The 20,563-nt window shown below is 51.8% G+C and overlaps 2 protein-coding genes across 13 annotated transcripts in view; one reads left to right on the forward strand and one right to left on the reverse strand.

Annotated features, from left to right (window-relative positions):
• MGAT5 (alpha-1,6-mannosylglycoprotein 6-beta-N-acetylglucosaminyltransferase) overlaps positions 1–10,947 on the forward strand; it is a 330,522-nt gene extending 319,575 nt beyond the window's left edge. For 8 of the 11 annotated variants that reach the window (XM_009443346.5, XM_063791119.1, XM_009443345.5 and 5 more), the window contains one exon: positions 4,981–10,947. In XM_009443346.5, coding sequence (XP_009441621.1) covers positions 4,981–5,179 — 199 coding nt within the window. In that variant the 3' untranslated portion in view covers positions 5,180–10,947. The remainder of the gene's footprint in view (positions 1–4,980) is intronic. The other 3 variants (XR_010150065.1, XR_010150064.1, XR_010150066.1) reach the window with 1 other exon arrangement.
• Positions 10,948–12,090: 1,143 nt separating this feature from the next.
• TMEM163 (transmembrane protein 163) overlaps positions 12,091–20,563 on the reverse strand; it is a 254,663-nt gene continuing 246,190 nt past the window's right edge. Inside the window, exons 7-8 of one of the 2 annotated variants that reach the window (XM_515803.7) lie at positions 14,377–14,518; positions 12,091–13,112 (exon numbers count right to left, since the gene is read on the reverse strand). In XM_515803.7, the coding sequence (XP_515803.2) occupies positions 13,052–13,112; positions 14,377–14,518 (203 nt within the window). In that variant the 3' untranslated portion in view covers positions 12,091–13,051. Of the gene's footprint in view, positions 13,113–14,376; positions 14,519–14,873; positions 15,030–20,563 lie in introns of those variants that run through there. The other variant, XM_063791120.1, reaches the window with a different exon arrangement.

The following is a 20,563-nucleotide window of genomic DNA, read 5'->3' on the forward strand; positions in this document are numbered from 1 at the left end:
AGTTTCCAGTTCCACAGCGCAAATCTTGAATTGTAGGGCCCTGTGAGGGGCTTTCCACGTGCTCCTTTTGCATATAGCTCTTGGAGTAAGGTGGATTCTTGAGAACCCTGAGTCTGTCTGCATCAGAAGTCAGAATTCACTAGTTACAGACTAGGGACTGTCGGCATAAGCCCACTTCTGGAAGAAGAGATACGAGAAGCCGCATCCTGGGAATGGGACCAAATGGGACTCCTGAACAGCACGGCTTCCTTCCTGGCCAGGCAGGAGTCAGTGCTCTTGGCCCAGGGACTGTGCTCAGGGTCTGGCTCAGAGGTAGCATGGGGCCCTACAAAGGCAGGCCACCTCCAGGCCAGGGTCCAGGTCAGGGAAGGCAGGAAGGAGAAAGAGCAAATGGCCACTTCCCTCAGTTCTGCCAGTTTTCTCATCTGTAAAATGGGGATATCCTAGGTGATGGGTAAGATAATGAACAGCCCTTGCCAAAGACAGAGTAGAACACCCCTTTCTTCCAGAGAGCTTTGGGCAGTGGAGTAGGCCCGAGGCCACTGAGCCAAGACGGATAAGCCAGCCCCAGCCCTGGCCCCTCCCCACCTCCGTATCCATGCAGAGTTCACAAGAGCAAAAGGACTTGGCGTGGGGCTGTCCTGAGGCCAGGCCCTGTGCCATGGGATTGCTGGACCCCACCCCCACCTCCTACCCCACTGTAGAGATGCGGGCTTTCTTAGCAGGAGGCTAGAATGAATGCTAATTTTGCAATAAAGCTGTCTGATATTAATTCTCTGAACATAAGAACCCTGCTGAATAACTTGTTCATGCATTTGTAAATACTGATAATGTTGTAAAACCCCTGCTATCTGGCAGTCTATTGAGTGCCTCCTCAGTGTGGAGGTGATCCTGGCCCATCCATATTCATAGCCAATTAGCAATTAGCAGTTCCTGCAAGCCAGTGCTGCCTTTGCCATCTCCAACTTGGAGCCTGCTTTGAGCTAAGTTTAAGTTCCTTTTTCAGTCTTTGGGTATCCATAGCATTTAAGAACCACCTGTCCTCACTCTATAGTATGACTTTAGTATATCACATCAGGGGAACCCTTTGGAGCGTCCTGTGTTGTCTTGAATCAGGGCCATTCAGGAAACCAGCCTCGAGTTCTTGTGCATGCAGGGTGCAAGGGCGCAGTTGAGCACTGAAGAGGCCACCGCAGAGCACGCATGATTCAGGTGCGACCCACATCCTCTGGACAAGTCTCCTCCCAGACTGGGGTGGACACTGGAAGATGCAGGCTCCAGGAAGTGCCAGGGTCCATTCCAGTGGGGCCCAGTGGAGAGGACCTCAGTTCCATACACAGGAGCATGTGTTCCTGCCCAGTTTCTAATTTTGCTACCTCTTAAAGTTGTTTCTTCTACAGTGTTAAATTATTGGCAACTGGGGTTGCTCTGTGCAAAGAATTCTAAGCAGTACAGTCTAGACTGAGTGCTTTGGTACCTGAGAGAGGGAAGGTGACCCTTAGTAGGCCACCTGCTCAGCCCCGCACCATGTTGCTGGGGAAGACAGTGACCCCAGCCCCATCAGGCAGGGCCAAGGGCAGAAGTCATCCAGGGACTCTGGCACGACCCTGAACTTTTTGGTAGAAGGTTCTGATTTGGTAATACTCCTGCTGCACTCAGAGCAGCCCAGTGGAGTCTTTGCCAGGTGGGACCTGGCGAGGCAGAGCTGGAATGAACAGAGCCCTCAAGAGAGGGGGCTAAGGGAGGGAAGGCACTCAAGGGAAGGGGCAGGAGGGAGGGGCGGGAGCAGCAGGTGAGACAGCAGCACTCGCCTCCTGTCCAGCGCATCCTGTCCTGTGCATTATAGGTCTGTGTCAGGAAGGGACTGGTGACTTCTCAGCCCAGTGCCTGTGACTTCAGTCACAGTGTGGCCAGCCCCATTGGAGGGAGGCTTTGCCTTTTTTTATTCTTCAAGAGCTATAAACTGTAAACTGAGACCTGATGGGCCCAGAAACTTTAACTACCATCCTGTAAGAAACTAGGAAGAAAGGAAAGGAAGATGGCACACTGCGGTGGGGTCTCTGAGCAAGAGGATGTGCTTGTTTGTGAGACAGACACTGCAGGGACAGAGAGGCAGACATAGCACCATGCACTGCCTGGAAAGGCAGGGACCCCCTAGGGGTTGAGGATCCTGGGCTGCAGAGGCTGTGTGGTCTCCATGTGCTCTAGCGATTGGGGAAAGCTGCTTTGCCTCACTGATGACCTTTGCTCCCAAGGATAATGGAGTCACCTTCCTGACTGCTCAGGGCTATGGGATGGGCACATGCATGCCAGTAAAAGGGAGAGCTCCCTGGGGGCTTAGAAGACACTGGGGCCAGGGAGTTGGTTAGAGCCCTGCATTCCACAGCCGAATCCATCAGTTGAACCCTTGAGGAGCTGCCTGGTGTCGGGTCTCACCTGTGGCCTGGTGAAGTGTCTGCTGCTTGAGCACTCTGCGGTGGTCTCTGTGCATCACCCCAGGCGGGCTTCTGCTGCTGCAGCCTTAGCTGAATCCTGCTCACAGACACACGCTCATGTGTGCTTCTACCCCGGGAGATGGTGGCCTAGAGCCTGAGTCCAGGTGACCCAGGGAGCGAGCAGGAGGGTTTTTCATGGCTCCTGACAATTATATTCCTCGCCATGGGGTCTGAGAGTCGCCGTAGAGATTTCTATGCTCTGGTTAGCAGTGTGCCGGCAGATGGTTTAAGTAAAGCCACAGCAGCTGCTGTAATTCACCTAAAAAAAAAAGGTCATAAGTATAAACCTGTATCCCAAGGTCATGTTCCATATGTAAACTTGTCATTCAGAATTGAGCTCCAGATATTTTTCTCTCTGTTGTCCAGCTGAGGTATTCTGTGAAGGAGCTGGTAGCTGCAAGTCTCTGACTCATTTTTCCTTTTAGGAAATCCATAAAAATTGACTTCCTGCCCTCTCCCTTCATGATTCATGACCTTAACTCCCTGGGCATCACCATCTCCCAGCTGGCATCAAGAGCAGGGGTGGTGGGGTATTTAGGGTAGTTGCAGTGCTCTCCCGGTGACTGTGGGAGCAAGAGAAGAGAGTCCCGCTCTCCTGAGCAGGCCTGGGCTCCTGGTGCAGTTCACACGTGCAGGAGGTGCCGCAGGCTCTGGGGGAGGGAGGCCTGAGCACCAGTGACATGCTGAGTTCCAGAAGCAGTTGGGGCTTCAGCTGCAACTGAGCAGGAGCCAGGCTGATAGCCTGGGAGATCTCAGCAGAAGCCCCAGCAGATGTGCGGGGAATCGCAGGATTAATGTTGGCAAGGGGAGGAAGGCCCCAGGCAGTTGGTTAGCTAGAGAAAGACAGGGCAGGAGTAGGAGAGAAAATGATGCTTTACATACACATACACATATGCATACGCATGCACGCACACAAATGCAAGTACATAAACATGCTCTACACACATGCTCATGTACACACACATATGCATACATACACATACAAGCCCATTTGGAAGCTTCTCAGAGGCAACGAGAAACCTCAGGCTCCCCATCCTCATCCCCTCCGTGTCAGCAGAAAAATGAGACTTCCATGAACCAAGTGAAATAGAAATGGTTGTTGTGTAAATTCATACCACTGGACAAGCAAGGGGGGAGGTGGTATAGCCCATCCGATGTCTGCCAAGGCAGGGTGATGACAACAATGACCACGATCCTGACAACAATGATGGTTGCCATTTATCCACTTACTTAGAGCTTGACTCTGTCACATGCTGTAGAAGCACTAACTTAATTCCTGCAGTAAAGAATTATTTATCCCCATTCTATGGAAGGGAATCTGAGCCACAGAGTGGCTCACTCATTTGTCCAGGGCCACACAGCTTCTAAAAGACGAAGCCAGGACTCAAACCCAGGTCTGCCCGTCCCCCAACATCACTTTCTCTGATATCAGATACAGCATGGGTTCCCACCTAGCATTCATGCAGGACACCAGGTGAGGCCACTGCCTCCTTCAGGAACCAAGGTGGATGGGAGCAGTCATCCCAAGTGGGAGGGAAAGATAAGAGATAAGAGGCCAAAACTGTTGGGAATGGAAACATCAGAATATCCTTGGCCCCCCTACGCAGTGGTCCCAGCCAAAGGAAGCAAAGCCACTAGGCTCCACAGCCTGAGACCACTCAGCTGTTGGGAGAAGATGGCAGAGGAGGAAGAGTGCAGGGCTGGGGAGAGAGGGCCTGGATTCAGGCCTTCTCTGCACATCCTGAAGCCTCAGTTCACCTTCCTCTAACGGGTTACCATTGCCATGGCTGAAGGGTGGCTGCAAAGACCCAGGGAGGTGATGCCCCAGGACAGCACCTTCTGTCTGATTGCTTTCCAGCAAGAGGCTAAGGCCATGTAACAGGAATTCTTTAAAGCCTTTAATTAAAAAGTTAAACATACTTAAGAAAGAAAACGTAAATAATGCTTAGCTTTGCCCCACTCTCACTTCTTGGAAGCAGCCATTGCTAAGGCATTAGCATGTAGCCATCTCGACTTGCAGCCTTCACCTCCCGTGTGCACACTGCGGGCTGATTCCCCTGTGCTTCCCATTCTGGGACTCACCTTTCCCCAGGATGACTCTCCTGCTCCTCTCTTCTCCCTCATTCTTTTTCAACAGCTGCAGAGAACTCTAAAAGCACAGAAGGGCCATGATTTATTTGGCCATTCCCTGCTTGGTGAGTATTTGGGTTGTTTCCAGTTTTTCTCCATTGCAGACAAAGCTTCACTAGGCAGCCTCAAACACACACCCCTGCACACACTCCCTGGTGCACACATGCCTTCCTGAGTCTAGATGCCTAGAGGTGGAGGATTGCAGACGAAGAGGGTGGGCACCATTTCATTTCTAAAGTAGGACAAGACAACTGAACATCCCCCCATGCCTCAAGATGGGGGCTCACAGGGCCAGTGACAAGGAAAGACTCTGTCCCTTCATCACCAACACTTGTGCCTTTCTCTTCCTCTTCAGGTACAAGGTGACCTGCCAAAGCTCAGAGCTGGCCAAGGACATCCTGGTGCCCTCCTTTGACCCTAAGAATAAGCACTGTGTGTTTCAAGGTGACCTCCTGCTCTTCAGCTGTGCAGGCGCCCACCCCAGGCACCAGAGGGTCTGCCCCTGCCGGGACTTCATCAAGGGCCAGGTGGCTCTCTGCAAAGACTGCCTATAGCAGCTACCTGCTCAGCCCTGCACCATGCTGCTGGGGAAGACAGTGGCCCCAGCCCCGTCAGGCAGGGCCAGGGACAGAAGTCATGCAGGGACTCTGGCAAGAGCCTGAACTTTTTCGTAGAAGGTTCTGATTTGGCATTGACCTTCCTGCACTCCGAGCAACCCAGTGGAGTCTTCACCAAAACAAAACAAGAGCGTATGTCAGGCCAGGAGCCTGGCTTGTCCCTGGCACAACATCATTTCTGTTTCTCAAGGAGCAACTGTGGGAAGACTGTCACTGCAGCTGCTCCAGGGCAAAAGAAAGTCTCAAGAGTCCTTTAAAACAAAACAGGAGGAATTGAGCTGATGGGAAAGAACTCTGAATGGGAACATTCCTAAACCCATTAACTTATTTATTCGGGTGGGAGGGAGGGGACCGCGGGAGGGAGAGGAGGGATTGATCACAGGCTTCTTTTATTTCCACTGTTAATCATCCACCTTCACTATACTGTTGTTCTGTCTGCTTTGGGCAGGGTGCAGGAGAGAGACCGTGTGCCGTGGGGCTGGTGGCCTGCTCAGGGACAGCCATGGGGACCTGGCAGCTCAAAACGGATGGCAGCAGAACAAAAGAAACTTTTGCTTTGGAAGCACAGCCAAACTCCCCAGGGCATCGTCATAGATGGCACCTAGAGCATGGGCTGCCTCAGTCAGGGGGACGTGCCTGTGTTGTCCAGAGAGCCCAGCCAGGGACGAAAAAGGAGATGAGGCCCCTTTCCTCCATGTCCCCATGCCCAGACACATACCTTGGCCATAATTTCTTTTAGAATCCCTTTGGGAAGGAAATACAGGATTGAGGGATTTTGGAGTTTCTGGTAAACTCACCCTCCCTCCAGCCCCGCTATGAGGAGGAAAGTAGAGATGAAAGACTCACGCTGTTCATGGACTTGAAGAGGATTATCTTTGAGCCAAGATTTGGACAGGAGTGAAGTCGGTCCTTAAGAATTTGTGGCACGACCGGAGCTGGGCTCCTGACAGGTGGGCTTGTGTTGTGTCCCCTCTGATGGCACCAAAGTCCAGGGAAGGGGGCTCTTGATGTCTGCTGGGGGAGTGGGGGCAGCTCAGGATGAATGCAGTGCCCTGTCCTGGCTACTCACCTGAGGGTGTAGCTCGCAAAGGTGGGAATCTGGTGCTGGCTTTTCCTTCAGGCAGGATCACTCTGACTTGTTGAGTAATCAGTCATCAGGTTGGCCTGGTCAGACACACTGGACCCCACCTTCCAAACCCTGGACCCCCCATGCTCTGCCTTTGTGTAAGTTCCCACCCCACTGAATCATTGCTGCCATGCTCTGTACAAGTTTGTAAGTTTCTGAAAAGCCCCTGACATCTCCATGCTGATGCAAGTGAGACCCCTTCTGCCTAATGTGAGCGGTTGGCGTCCTCCACTTGGCCCCTGCTGGGCGCCTCAGTCGCTCAATGATGTGCTCTGTGCCGGGGCTTCCAAGCACCCTTCCTGCTAACAGAGGGCGGCCCAGTGGAGCCTCCGCTGGGCAGAACTGATGGGCAAGGCATAATGGCTGGTAGCTTTCAGAATGTGAGGGAAAGGAAGAATTCCGCTTCATGGGGACTAGAGTTAGTGTGGGGCCTTTAAGTCTGGGAAGTTACATTCTGCTTCTTTCTCAGTTGCTACACAAATGTGCAGCCAGCCTTTTTTCTTAGGCCCACTGAGATCCCTGCTCAGTGGGTCTCAATTGTATCTCCAGTCTAAGAGGAGGGTGGGGGGCACCCGGGGCCTCCTCCACTCCTTAGGTGGCCCCCGAGCACATCTGCCAGGGAGAGTACCATGGGGAGGCCTCTGCCCTGAGCATCATCACAGGGGCGCCTCCAGACCTGGCTGAGAATAGCCTCTGCTTGGGCCTAGGAAGAAGGGCAGAAGTCCAAAGGAAACCTTGGTGAGTGTGTGTGTGTGTGTGTGTGTGTGTGTGTGTGTGTGTGTGTATGAGCCTGTGCATTTCTTTAAGTTTAAAGCAAGGGCAGTTTCCTGCAGTAGGAGGGCAGATGACTGGCATCCTTGCTGTAAGGAAGAGCTTTTTCCTTGTGAATGGGCCTCTTGGCTGTACCCTAGGGTGTGGGAATTTGCTAGAGTTCCCTGACCTGCAATCCCTGGGCCAGTGCCGCCCTCTCCTGGGCTCTTCCAGGAGCATTGAACACTGAGGATGTCAATGCAAGTATCTGACCAACAGGGGGAGCCTGCAGGCCGAGCAAAGTTTAACCCACTTAGCCACTGCTACTTAAGCAAGGAAGCTGAAAGGTAACCTTAGCCCTGCCTTGTGTTCCAAAAGCTGCAAGGATCATTTGCTGGCTGTCCCTAAGTTCAAGGCCTCCCTACCTTCCCCTTCTTTTCCAAGTCACGACCCGCCCTCCCCGGGCCAGACAGCCCAGAAGAACACTTTTCTGCCATTTAAAAATCCCTCTTTCATCCCCCCCAGTCCAGTATTGAGTGGAAGTGCGCCGGAGTTCCACTGACAGGGCAGCTGCTCTTGGAGCAAACAAGCCCACACTCCAGTTGTTTAGGGCATTATCTGAAGAGTCAGTGACCCCTGAATGTGTACTGGCTCCCAGGCCTCCTCAGACTTGGCCCAGGTCTAGTCAGTGATCCTGGAGAGGAAACTGGGGAGGGGGCTTCCAACTGCCCTGCATGGAAGAGGAGAGGAAGGTGCCCCTGTGTGGGCTGGAAGCCTGCGGAGGTTTTGCCATTGCTGATCTTGATAGAATCCTAAACCGATTTATAGCCGATAACAGTTCCATGGGGAGAGAAATCCTAAGTTATGATTAATGTTTTTCCCCGCTATAGTATCTTGCCTGTTTTTTTGGATTATTTTCCCCATTGTGATCCTAAGCTCTTAAAAAACTTGAGGGAAAACATTTATCTAATTTACTAAAAGAGAAAGCTTTCCATTGAAAGGTAGATACTTTGAGGAGTAAAAAGACTTCTTTGAATGCTGGTAAACACCTCATTTATTTTGTGTATGCAGTTTGATTTGCACATGTATAAATGGAGATGCCTTTCATTTTTGTTTGGACTGGGTTTGTGTCACTGCTCATTACAGTTTGCTTTTTTGTGTGTTTGCTGTGCGTTTGGAGATATTAGTCAGTTTCTTTGGTGATATTTGTTTCCTTGATGTGCCTTTTCGCTTTTCTTTGGGGTTTTTGGAATCCGGATGCTGTTGAAGGGCAATAGCAGACTCCTCCAGCTAAGAGACAGGACATGTTCTTGAGCCACTGTAGCTGTTCAAGCTGGACACCAGAAGCTCCCTATAACCCCCCCGCCAGGCCATAGCGTGTATGCCTGTGCACTTCCACCCACAGAGGAGGGTGTGAAGCCTTGAGAACCTCAAGAAAGGGCTGGATTCTGCCATACCTTTGGGTCTACCTTGGGACTGCTGGTTGCCAGTGTGTCAACCAGCCTATGTTCCCTGCCACCCACGCACTTGCTGAGGTGTGGCTGAGGCAGAATCATGTGAGTGGGTGCATCCAAGGAGTTCAGGGCCCTGCTTGGAGAAGAAATACTTTAGCATCATGAAAGGGAAAGAACGTGCACCCCTTTTTTGTTTCTTTAGTGAATGCAAGATTTAATAAAAGTGAATAATGAGCTTCCCCTTTGGGAGTGGAGCCCAGTTCAGCTCACTGACAGGGTTGACATCAGTATGATGTGTTGGACTGAAACTGTATGTCTGTAGGTAGGCGTGTGCCTTTTAGGGCAGACCACGGTGGCCACCCCATTTCTCCAAGGTGGTTTACCTAGCTTGTGTATATAATTAGACATTGCCACCCTCACCTCTGGCCAAAAATTCTTGATTTAAAAAGAAAAGTCTATTTTGTTAACGACAGGCTCTGTTGTATGTGTTACTATCCCAAGCCTGGATTATTTTATTTATTTAAAAGTATTTTAATTTCCATATTGGCTTTATTCTAATCCCATCCATCCCTGTGGGGCTGCAGAGCATCTTCATGTGAGTAGATGGATGGACATAAATAGATTCATGCTCATTTAGGAAGCTGGGAGTTTCGTGAAGCTGAGGGTGAGTTCCTGTGATTCTTGTTGGCTTCAACAAAAAGTGGGAGACCAAGTTTTTATAGCAAAAGACCAAATTAGCTGTAGAGTCTTGAATGCAGAAAAAAATTACCCTAGCTTTCTTAGCACTTAGGGTTTTGTGAGGATTCAGTGTTTAGCACAGTGCTTGGCACATAGTAAGCCCTAGTAAATGTTAAATATTGTTATTAGTGTTTCGTAAAACTTGAGAAATAGAGCTGAGCTCATTCCCTTCCTGTTGATTCAAAAATAATACCTACATGAAAACATGATTCCAAGTTGATTGAATGTTGTAGGAATTACTGGTTTAGAGTAGCCCAGTTCTCGGCCTACCCTGCTGGTTGGGATCTTACTGTATTCTTGAATGCACTGGTTTGAAAATATGCCAGACTTCAGCCCCCAAGGAAACAAGGCTGCAAGAATTTATGAACTCCAGCTGGAAAGGGTAAAGGTGACCTTTGGCTAGCCACATAGTGGACCTTACCCCACTGATGTCTTTCAGAACATTCCAAGGGTTTTCCTCAAGGAACATTTTTGAGCTAGAAATTAAAATGGGTTCTCTGGCAGACTGCACCCCTTGAGTGAAAGTTAACAGTATTCCTTTGAATGCAATAATAGAGGCTTTTCTGCGTTAAGGGGGAAGGAATGACCAATTGAACTTACACATTCCCCAGGCAGGTCCCTTTGCCGGCCCCTACAGGCTGGGGTGGCCCCTCCTGTCCTCAGGGATCGGACTCCCAGACTGGTTAGTTCTGCATGTTTCCATCAAATTAAAGGTTATTCCCTGGCCTCCTCCTGGAGAAAACCAACCCCACCCTGCCAGCTGGGGGCAATGGGGCAGGGATTTTGGCCTCTCAGAACAGCTCCTAGAGGCTGCTCATGACTGAATGTTTTCCCAAATCACCTAAATATCGGTTTGCTTTTTGTTTTGGGGGAGAGGATTTAGCCTCTTACTTCCCTGGTGGATTCAAAGTTTTATCTCCTTATCTCCTGCCCTGTCTTGGCACAACTCTGGATAGATTGCAGGTGTGGAATTTGCTGGAGTTTGGTGTCTTTTTCAAATTCCTTTGGATTCTGTTCCGCCAAATCAGCAGTCTCGTCCTGTGGATGCAGTGACTGGAATTTCCCATCTGCAAAGCATCTCTCTAGCCCAGATTTTGTGGAGCCTTAAGACACTCCCTCAATGCCACCCTGACCCCACGGCTGGAGAACCCTGTGCTTATGTGGTGGGCAGGGCCACTGTTGATGGAGGATGGCGGGGACGGGGTGGTGCTCAAAGGATCTGTGGTGCTGGAGGGCTAAACGCCTCTCAGGACAGCATGTCAGGAACCTCAGAGCAGCTTCACGTCTGCCAAAGCTGAGAGGGAGCGAACTTGGGAAGCATTTTGCTCATTGTCCTACCCAAGTTTTAATAGCATAATAGTTGATGCCAAAGGAGATGGTGACGTCCCTTCCACTGTAGTTGCTGTCACAACCTTGACGTCTTTAAGCTAATGGCCGTTTGCATCTGTGTCTTCAAACAGATCCTGGTTACAGCCATTTTGTGTGATTCACTTCGGGGGTTAAGTAATGCAGGATTCTGCAAACAAGGTGTCACCGTCCAAATGTACCGTCCTGGTATGGAGAGCACTGCTTTGTTTTCCACTGTTGTAGAGAAAACTAGGGAGAACTTTATTTTTCAATAAACTTTTCTTGTGTGACAGGTGGAAGTGATTTTTGGGGGGCGGGTGCATGCAGGGTCACCTCCAGAACAAAGCTGAGCTGCTGTCTAGGCACGTCCCCAGCACACAGCTTCCCCCAGCTGTATTTCACGGTTTGCAGCACACTGTTGAAACTGCTGGTAGGAAGACAGGAAGGTATATTTAAGGAGCGCAGAGGGGAAGGTTTTACTACTGTGTATTCCTTCCCTTATATCACATCCACCGCTACTCATGTTAGCGCGCACTCCTTGTGCTGCCTTCCCCTAGAAGGAAATTCAATTAGAAAGTGAACTGCTAGATTTTGAGGAAAATCTTTAAGAATGAGCTAATAAAAATAGCTCTATAGGGGGCTGAGCACCAGCGACCATTGGACCTAGAACAGATTTCTCCCTTTCAAGAGCAGCTTTTGAGCCAGGAAGCAGTGAGCCATGAGCAGCTGGTTAGGCAAATGCCCTGGAGACAGGGAAGGTTAGTCCATGCCCCACCCAACAGTTTGTCTGCAGATGACACTGGCCCTCATCTGCATGGCCTCTCTGAAGCTGGCGGGCCTCCTGGCTACGGCCCAAAATGGACACCCCACACAGTTCACATAGCATGTTAGCACACAAGGGAAAGCCGAGTGCCTGCATTTGGGCAACGCTACCAGTGTCGCTTCCCCTCCCTGAGCTTCCATGATGTATATTAGACAGACACAACGAGAAAACCAGCAGAAGAGAAACCTACAGGCTCCTACACTTCCCAATCTTTCTTTAGTTCATGTTACATATTAACATCCCTTAACGTATTCCTCAGTACTGCTGGGGAAGCAACCTGAAAGCATGGTACTGGACCAAGGTTCCATGACCTCACAGAACAAACTCCCTTCACCGGCGTGGAGGGGAGACAGACAGGGCCCCAAAGCTGCAGCAAGGCCATGGAGCAGCTGTCCCTCAGCTCCAGGTGCCAGGTGAGTGTGTGGCCCCTACCTGAGTGGTCAGAGAGGGCGGCCTGCGCCACAGTCCTTCAGGGTCTCCACGTTCAGCACCCCTAGGCACAAGCTTCCCCTCCCAGGTCATCCTTCAGCCACAGCGGAAAACCTGCCCATGACGGGTCTCCCCATGTGTTGGTGCCGCACGGTGACGACTGCCAAAGATTGCCTTCCCATGCCATACAAAACAGGTAAAGGTCTTTATTGGTCAGCCACTACTGCCTGGGCAAGCAGTGGTGTGAGAGGTACAGAACGGTGCGGGTTGGGGAACACTCTACAGAATCTAAACCTACCGTGACATCAGCTGAGAATGTCTTGTTCCTTACAGAGGGAGCGATCCATCTCTCACAGACTGTAATGTACCATTACCACTTAACACAGCATATAGATATATGCATATACGGATAGATTATATTTATTTATTACAAATAAACTGTAGTTTCACATCTCTCAAAAATGGACCCAGTTTTCACATGGATGTTCAGGTTCTGAATGTACAAGAAAAGGTCAATGTGCTTATTTAATTTGTCCATGCAAAGCTTATACGTATATCACTAAGTACTTTAAAAAATAGAATGGTCTCCTTTTGAGCAAATCTGTTTAGATTTAGGATTAGTAAAACAGTATGAAACTAATGAGATACACTGATGATAGAAATTAGGAAGTGACATACTGATGATTCTGGGTATGTAAAGGGTGTGGGGTACAATCTTCCCTTAAGACCTGCCAGGAAAGGAGAGACTTGGAACCAGGAGTGGCAGGGCCACCCAAGCTGGAGGAGGTGGGTCTGCTCAGTCCTATGCAGCGCAGGCTCAGAGCACCACCAAAGACCTTTCTGCCAAAGATCTCATCCTACCCATGAGAACCATCATACTCCAGAGACTAAAAAATGCCAGTCCCAGCTGGAGACGGGGAAGGAGGTCCATTCCTATGGGCATTGTCCCAACATGTTTGATGGGGGCGGCAGGTGATGGGGGCAAGGTAGATCCACCTGGCTGGGCAGACCTTGTCTTGTAATGACAAACCATGTGAAAGAAAACTTCCAAAAAGAAACCAGATGTTCAGTTAAATATTGGCACCCTTTGCCTATGTGGAAACTCCTCATCTCGATGGTCTCATGCGGATGCTGGCCCCCCTTCACTCAAACATCTCGTAGTGACGTGTCTGCCTCACCCTCGGCACCATGTCGATGAGGAGTCTGCAAAGACGAAGACAGACAAGGTCACCTCCATGGCATGGGGCTGGAGAGCTTGGGGAAGCGTATTTTCTTTTTTTTTTTTTCCTGAGATAATTCACATACCATAAAATTCACCCTATGTGACTCGGTGGTTTTTAGTATATTCATCCATTTGTGTTATCTCAGAAACCCCATGTCCACTGTACCATTCAATCCCCATCCTCCCCACGCCTGACGAGAAGTACCCTCCCTTCTGGCCTCTATGGATTTGCCTATTGATATTTTATATAAACAAAATCACGTAACAAGTGGCCTTTTGTGACTTCCTTCATAATATTTGAGGTCCATCTATGTTGGAGCGAGTATTAGCACTTCATTCCTTTTTGGGGGCTGAATAAGAGTCCACTGCACAGATCTACCACATTTATCCATTCATCTGTTAATGGACAATTGTGTTGCTTCTGCGTTTTGCCTATTGTGGATAACTCTGCTGTGAATTTCATGGACAACTTTCGGTGTGGAGGTTTGTTTCCATCCTCCTGCAGTGTATACCAAGGATTGGAAGTGCTGGGGCGAATGGTAACTCTGCGTCCATGGCAGCACCATCGTCCATTCCCACAGCCATGGATGAGGGTTCCACTTCCGCCATGCCCTCACCGACGCTGGCAGTTTTCCCTCTTTTTGATGATAGCCATCCTACCACCTTTCCTTGAGCAATGGAAGCATTTTAACATTTAAAAGCAGAGCACCCTTTAGAAATGGTTCTCTGAAAGGCCAGCTCCAGCCTGGGTGCTGAAGTCCGTGTCAGTGATGCCAGCACGGCCTTTCTGCACTGACTAGTCCCCTTTTGCAAGAAATTCTCTAAGGCTAGGGATGCGGCCTCTGGCCAGCACACTGTTGCATCCCCCATTTGTGGCAGGAGGGGCTCCACTTGTGAGGAAACCACACAAAGGTGCTTCCCTGGGGCATCATGAAGACTGTCAGAGAGGAAGGAGCATAGATGTCAGGACACGAAGGGTCCTAAAGGCATCAGACGGAAATCAAGGAGTGCCTTTGTGGCTTAAAGACCTGATACCTCTTGTCCCTGCCTCACTTCTGTGCCAGCCCCAAGGATATCTGACCCCTGCTGGGTACTTTTCCAGTCACCTGACACTGGTCAGGCTCAGGAGGGGCACAGGTACAAAATATGACCTTCAGAAGCCTGTCATTTCCTGACTGGGGAAGGCGGTGGAAAAGGGACACTCCTAGCTGCCAGAAAAGCAAACAGGAAAGCACAAGAACCTACTTGACCCCATAGGCAAATATGGTGAGGCCGATCAGAACGCCTATGCTGCCGTCCAGGTACCAGACCGCCGAGTCATGCTTGAACACTTCCGCACTCAGAAGAATGGAGAAGCCCATCACGCCACCCACGAGGGAGTTAAACCCTGCAAAGGAAGTGGAGAGAGGCTAGATGGCAGTGCCAAGCAATCCAAGAAAATCACCCAAATGCCAGTCCTGCCTCCACGTAACTGGAGCATGTGCTGGAAGGAATGATGCCCAAAGCTCTCACGAGTGATAGCCACCACCTGGGCCCATCAAGTCTCTGCTCAAATGTCACCAGATACCTCCCAGAATAGAGCCGTCACCCCCACCATCATTCTGTACCTGCTTTATTTCTCTTCTGGGAACTGACGCCGTATGTGGTTTATAGCTGGTCTCGCCCGTGCCCGCTAGAACGCAAACCTCCTAGAGGCAGGGGTGTGGTTTTCTGTTGAGTCCACAGTCCCCAGGACAGTTCCAGGCTCACAGTAGACATTCAAATACTTGGGGACTCATATCTGAGTGTCTGCTGGGCCAGATTCCGAGTTGGGTGTTCAGGACGTGTGGTTACCTATAAACTTTCTCAATCGTGTGACGTCACATTATCATCATCATCCCTGCTTTCCGATGAGAAAACTAAGAATGAGGTTAAATACATTCATGGAGGTTATCCAGATTGAGAAGGGCTGGGATTCTACCCCAACCTGCATCCTTTCCCTCCCGAGTCTCCTCTAAGTAACCTGAGGTTTTTTCCTTTCCCTCCAGAAGAGAAATGTAAAGTCTATTATACTAAGTTTTTTGCAAAGTATTGGCTACATGGTTGGAGAAATGGCCATAACAACAGAACTGGAGCTACTAGATAGTGACTGCCATCTCCTTTCACACAGCAGCCCACTGGGGCTCCCAGCTTACATGTGATACTTCTACTTTACCAGAGCTGTCAAAGGCCACATGGGAAGGGAAGGGAATGGCTTAAGGTAGCTTCTAGGGTCTCCCCACGAAGGACACCAGCTCCTCCCCTGCCCCAACACACTGGTGGCCCCAAGAGAAGCTCCAGGTTCACGCTGCCCAAGGAGGCCCTGCTGGTAGGTTTGTGCAGGCCCGTAACCTCCCACGCCAGGCCCGGCTTCCCCTGGGGCAGAAGAAGATTGCCAGGCAGGGGTGACCTGAGCAAATCTACTTAGGATCCAAGGCAGGGGATCCAGTGGCCGCTCACAGGAATGGAAGATGAACCGCGGACCTGCAAGGGCACCCCAGGGACTGGCCTGGGCCCTGTGACGCACTTGGTGGCACGCCCTTCTCTCCCCTGTGCTCAGGACACCTAGGTTTGGTCGAGGATACCTCATATTCCCCACATCACATCCACCACCCACCTGTAACTGTTCCTGTAACAGGAACAAGGGCTGGTTCTTGCGATGCTCCTCCCTCCCTCCTTCCCAGATTGGATTGGATCGCTCCTACTGGGATTAACCCACCTTCCCATCCCCAGTGAACTCTTCTTCGACCCCACGCCTTCCCCATCTCCTACTGGCCTTCAAAAAACCCGCAGAAGAGTCTGCCTGCTGCCTCCACGCTCACACCTCCCTTCTGCCCGGGTTCCCTCCTCCCCCAGCCCTTCCCAAAGTCAGTCATCCTCATCCTGCTACCTGCAGTGGTGACAGGCCCCTTTTCGGTGGGGGTCAATCCCTAGCCTCACACGCCCCCCAAGGCTCCTCCTGTCCCCTTTGCTGGGTCCTCCCCTGCATCCCCACCTGAGTGTCCCAGGCTCTGTCCTCTGAGCTGGCCCTCTGCCAATCCATGAGCCCTGCTCCCCTCAATTCCCAGCTTTTGTCCTGACCTTTGACCTCAGGCACAGGCTCCTCATGGAAGCATCTCAGACTGACCACAGCCATGACAAAGCCCTGAGCGCCGCCTCACCCTCCACTGCATGCTCTGTAGATGGGGCCACCAGCTGCAGAGGCCAAGATTCTAGGAGCCCGTCTTCTCTTACACCACCAACCTGCCCCTCGAGCCCCTTGCCAGATGTTACCCCCACCCCCGACTCATTCTCACTCTCCCCGCTGATCCCTGCTCTGTCCTGGCCACCTGTGGCTCTCCCTGTACCCCGCCACAGCCAGGGGGACCCTCTGACAGTGAGCAGCAGCCAGACTCTCCCGCAGGAAAGCCCCCGTCACGGGCTCAAATCCCACCAGACCCCTCACATCCAGCCACACAACCCTGCAACAGCCATCCTGCCCTCCCCTCAGGGCCACTGGGCTTGTCACCGTCACCCAGGGCCTCCCTCCCAACCCTGTCCTCAGCCCTCAGCCCCTAAACTTCCTCCCCTCCACCCACCACTCCCTCCTGCCTCCAGCTAACAGGCGAGCTTTGCCATTTTAACAGACCCGCTCCTCTCACTGGAAACCTAGGCTTAAGGACAGGAACTTTGTCTCTCCTTGCAGTATTCGAAGTCCCAGGACAGGGCCCGGCATTCATCAGGGGTGCAAATGACCGCTGCATTAACAAGTGACCACACGAAGGAGGAAGTAGGCAGGCAGGCAGGCACGGGCCCAGCCTGAGCGCCACCCCTGCCTGGCTCCCGCAGACAGTCACCCCAGGAGAAGGAAGCCCAAGCCAGGTGCTGCTCAGAAAAGAGGCAAAAGCGTGAGGTTCCCCAGACAGCCACTAGATGTCTGCTCAGCTCCACCAAGTCACCCGCTCTGCCAGCCAGCACCAAGGCCGGCCCAGCTTGCTATTCCTGACAGCAGGTCCGCCAGGTGCTCCCCGACACCCCACAGCTGAGAGGCTGGTGGCAGGGGCACCTGTTCGCTGCTTCTTCTAGGAGGAGACTCTGCCTTGCCCAGCTCGGCTCACCTTTTGTGATGACAGAGCCTGACTCATTTCAGCTTCACTTCTTGAGAGTCTGCCTGAGGATGCTGGATCAAGCACACAGAGACTAGGGACCGAGTCGGTGGCCACCTGCCACTTTGCTCCGAATGTTAGGGCCTTCCCAATCCATCATTCCACATGAAGAGCCCTGAGCCTCCAGCCCGCACCAGCCCAGCAGGCAGGCCCTGCCGTCACTCCCCTCTGCAGTGCCAGCCCCATGAGCTTGGCCCTGTCCCCACAGTTGCAACCACAGATCCGCTCTAACGCAGAAATGTTATCAGTTTAGGAGCATACAATGGCACAAAATGATGGCTGAGGCCATCCTGATTAGAGCTCCACCAGTCTGGCTTTGCCAACTGGATCAGGATCTGTGTAGTTAAAAACATTCATTGTATGCAGAATATTCTAATTTAAAAGTTTCTTGTGTGCTTGAAAGATCATCATAGATGGGGTATTTGAGAATTGGATATGAGCAGGAGAAGACAGCAGGCCCCTGTTTCAGAGGGGCTTCTAGATTTGCCCCAGCTGTTCCTGTAGGACTGAAGCTGTGCCCCTCATCCAGAGCACTCCCCCGGTGCCCTCTCATGCTCTTCCTCTGATTTGTAGTGTGTGTTTGTTGTACAAAATCACATTACCGTAGTACAAAGCAAGCTTCAGCCCAGTCCCAATAGCAACAAACCCATGATGACAACACATCCAAAGCCACAAACCAGATCAGACCAGATTCACTGCACCGCACAGGGTGAAGCGGGGAAGTCTGGAATTTCCCCATCATCTCCATCGGCCACACCCTGCTGTCCCTTTCCCTGAAGATCTGCCTCCCAGCTGTAAGGACACCCCAGCAACAAGTGAGCTGGCATCATCAGCCTGGCCCACTTCAGCCTGGCTCCGTGTTGGGACCCAGCCGCCGTCAGGTGACAGGGGAAGCCGGCCCTCTCCCACAAAGGGGATGCTTGGCTCTGCCACAGCCTGGCTGGCAGCCTCAGGGAACCCCCAACGTTCATGACAGCCATGGCTCCCTGAGCCCATCCTGCCCGCCCACCTTCCAAAGTGAGGAAAGAACAGAGAAGATAATTACAGATCGCTCCCTAGTTCTGCTAATCAATGAATGTAAGAAGCCCAGATCCCAGATAGTACAATTAGCAGGAGGCTGTAATTACTGCTGCATGTTTTGCCGGCAACACACCCACCTAGCAGGGGATCGAAGGGCCACAGAGCACAGGGCCCCCTGGGAACAGGCTCGGGGGCGGGGGGCATTGCCTCTGCTCTCTGTCTCTCTCTCTCATTAAACCCACTCAGCCGATTCATCCCCACGCTGACCATTCTATACCTACCCCACCACTTCCCATACCCTCTCCTTCACCCTATCCAAGCTGCCATCCCCTCCACTCCCCAGGCCTCCCTCTGCTCAGCTCCCGGCTCCCTCGACTCTGCTCCCCACCACCAATGACCAGAGGGCTCTGCAGAAAACAGCACTCATGTCACCCTACCTGTTTCAACATTTGGCAAAATATTCCAAATCCCGCCCTAGACCTCAAGCCCTGCCATGCTCTGTCCCCCCACTTCCAAGTAAGGAAGGGACTCCCCCATGCCCCTTCCTCACTCGGACTCCCTCCGCCTGAAGGACGGCTCTTCCCCACTCTTCGCCTGATTATGAGACTGTTTTCACCCAAACCCCCTACTTTTCTTTGTAATGACCTCCTCCCTGGTTCACAAGTATGGTGGAAATACTGCTTACGTGTGTGATGGATTCATGTGCGCAAACCAGAGTCAGAAGTTGTTTCATTAGAAAAGCAGCCTTATTGTTGTTCTCCTCTGTACACCACATAACATGATGAAAGCCAGAACAGTGAAGCCTAGACCGAGATCATGTATCTGGAATATCTATGTTAGGAAACAGCACCAACCAAGTCACAGGGCCAGTGTTCTGAGGAGGGGGGTCAAGTCCCATGGTCATGGGCAGGGTGGGGCCAGGGACTCCTGCTGGGGCTCTGACTGCTGGATCCACAGCCAGGTGTCCGGCGAATGAGGTTTCCTGTACCCCAACTGCGGTCAGTGAGGTGGATAAAGATCCCACAGATCTGCGAGCCAGAGGGACTTGACAGCCTGCCTGGGAACCAGCCGAGGAGCTGCCTGCTATGGACTCACCACTGGGAGCCCACAAAGCTGTTCGGACCCACACTGCCTACCCCAGAGGCTCCTGCCCTTCCCTCCTGTTCCAGGTGAGGAGACATTGCAGGGCAGGTGGGCAGCACACACAGCTGAGGGAAGCCGAGGCCAGCCAGGCCTCCACTCTGCATCCCTACAGGGCTGGGCCAGAGTGTGGCCCTCAGAACCACGTAAAGGGACCTCTAAGGCAGCTGGAGGTCCCAACCCAAACCCCTGGCCAGGGCCCACTCATCCCTCGGCTCTCAGCACAGAACCCACCCAGTGTCCTGGCTACGCTCATCCCTAAGGAAAGAAGGGTTCCATGGCCAAGGAAGGCATTTGATTTTGCAGACCACAAAGCAGCAGACTACAAAAATCCCAGTGGGTGAACTCCCTACCCCAAATCCCAGGTCTGCCCCAGACAGGGAAGGCCATGCAGATGAACCCAGGTCTTGCAGGACAATGTATTAGGGTCAACTTGACACAAGCTGACTATAATTCTACAATGTCTCAGTGGGTGACGGAGACCCCAGAAGCCCAGGCTGTGGCCTCAGTATGCTGTGTCATTCTCAGGAGGCTGAACTGCAAGTTCTTTAGATCCGGCTGTGCTAGAAAGACCTGTGTATTTATAGCAGAGGGGTTGCTTGGCTGAGTTGCAACCACGTTTTGGGGATCAGGGCAGGATGCCTCACAGCAATAAGGCAGAAACTGGAAAGGGAGGCTCAGCTTTGGAGCTGGTTTCCCCAGCCAGTGCGGCACCTAACAGAGTGTAAAACCCCGCTGATCCGGTGTTACTGCAACTTCACGCTCCAACAGCATCAAACCCAGGACCTGACGGCAGCAGGATCCCGACTTCTCCCAGCCTGGCAGGAGGCAGCAACCCAGGGCTTCATCTGGAGCTTGAGGAAGGGGGTCCTGCCTGCCTGTTGCACATGAGGGGCCTTAGCGCTGCTTAAAGCTGCACAGGAAAGAGGCAGTCTTAACCCAGGCAGTCAAGGTAGTCAATCCTCTCGCCATTTTAAACTGCTTTTACCATCTAAGTAGGTTTGGTTTCATATGAACTAAAGGCTTCCTCAACCCCAGGAGCAAGGTGGCATCTCACAAGGGCAGAAACCAACAGCAGGCCCTGCTGGTCGGGGCGACTTTAGGAGGGA

Source organism: Pan troglodytes, chromosome 13 (genome assembly GCF_028858775.2).
Source record: "Pan troglodytes isolate AG18354 chromosome 13, NHGRI_mPanTro3-v2.0_pri, whole genome shotgun sequence".
In the NCBI taxonomy this organism is placed as follows: domain Eukaryota; kingdom Metazoa; phylum Chordata; class Mammalia; order Primates; family Hominidae; genus Pan; species Pan troglodytes.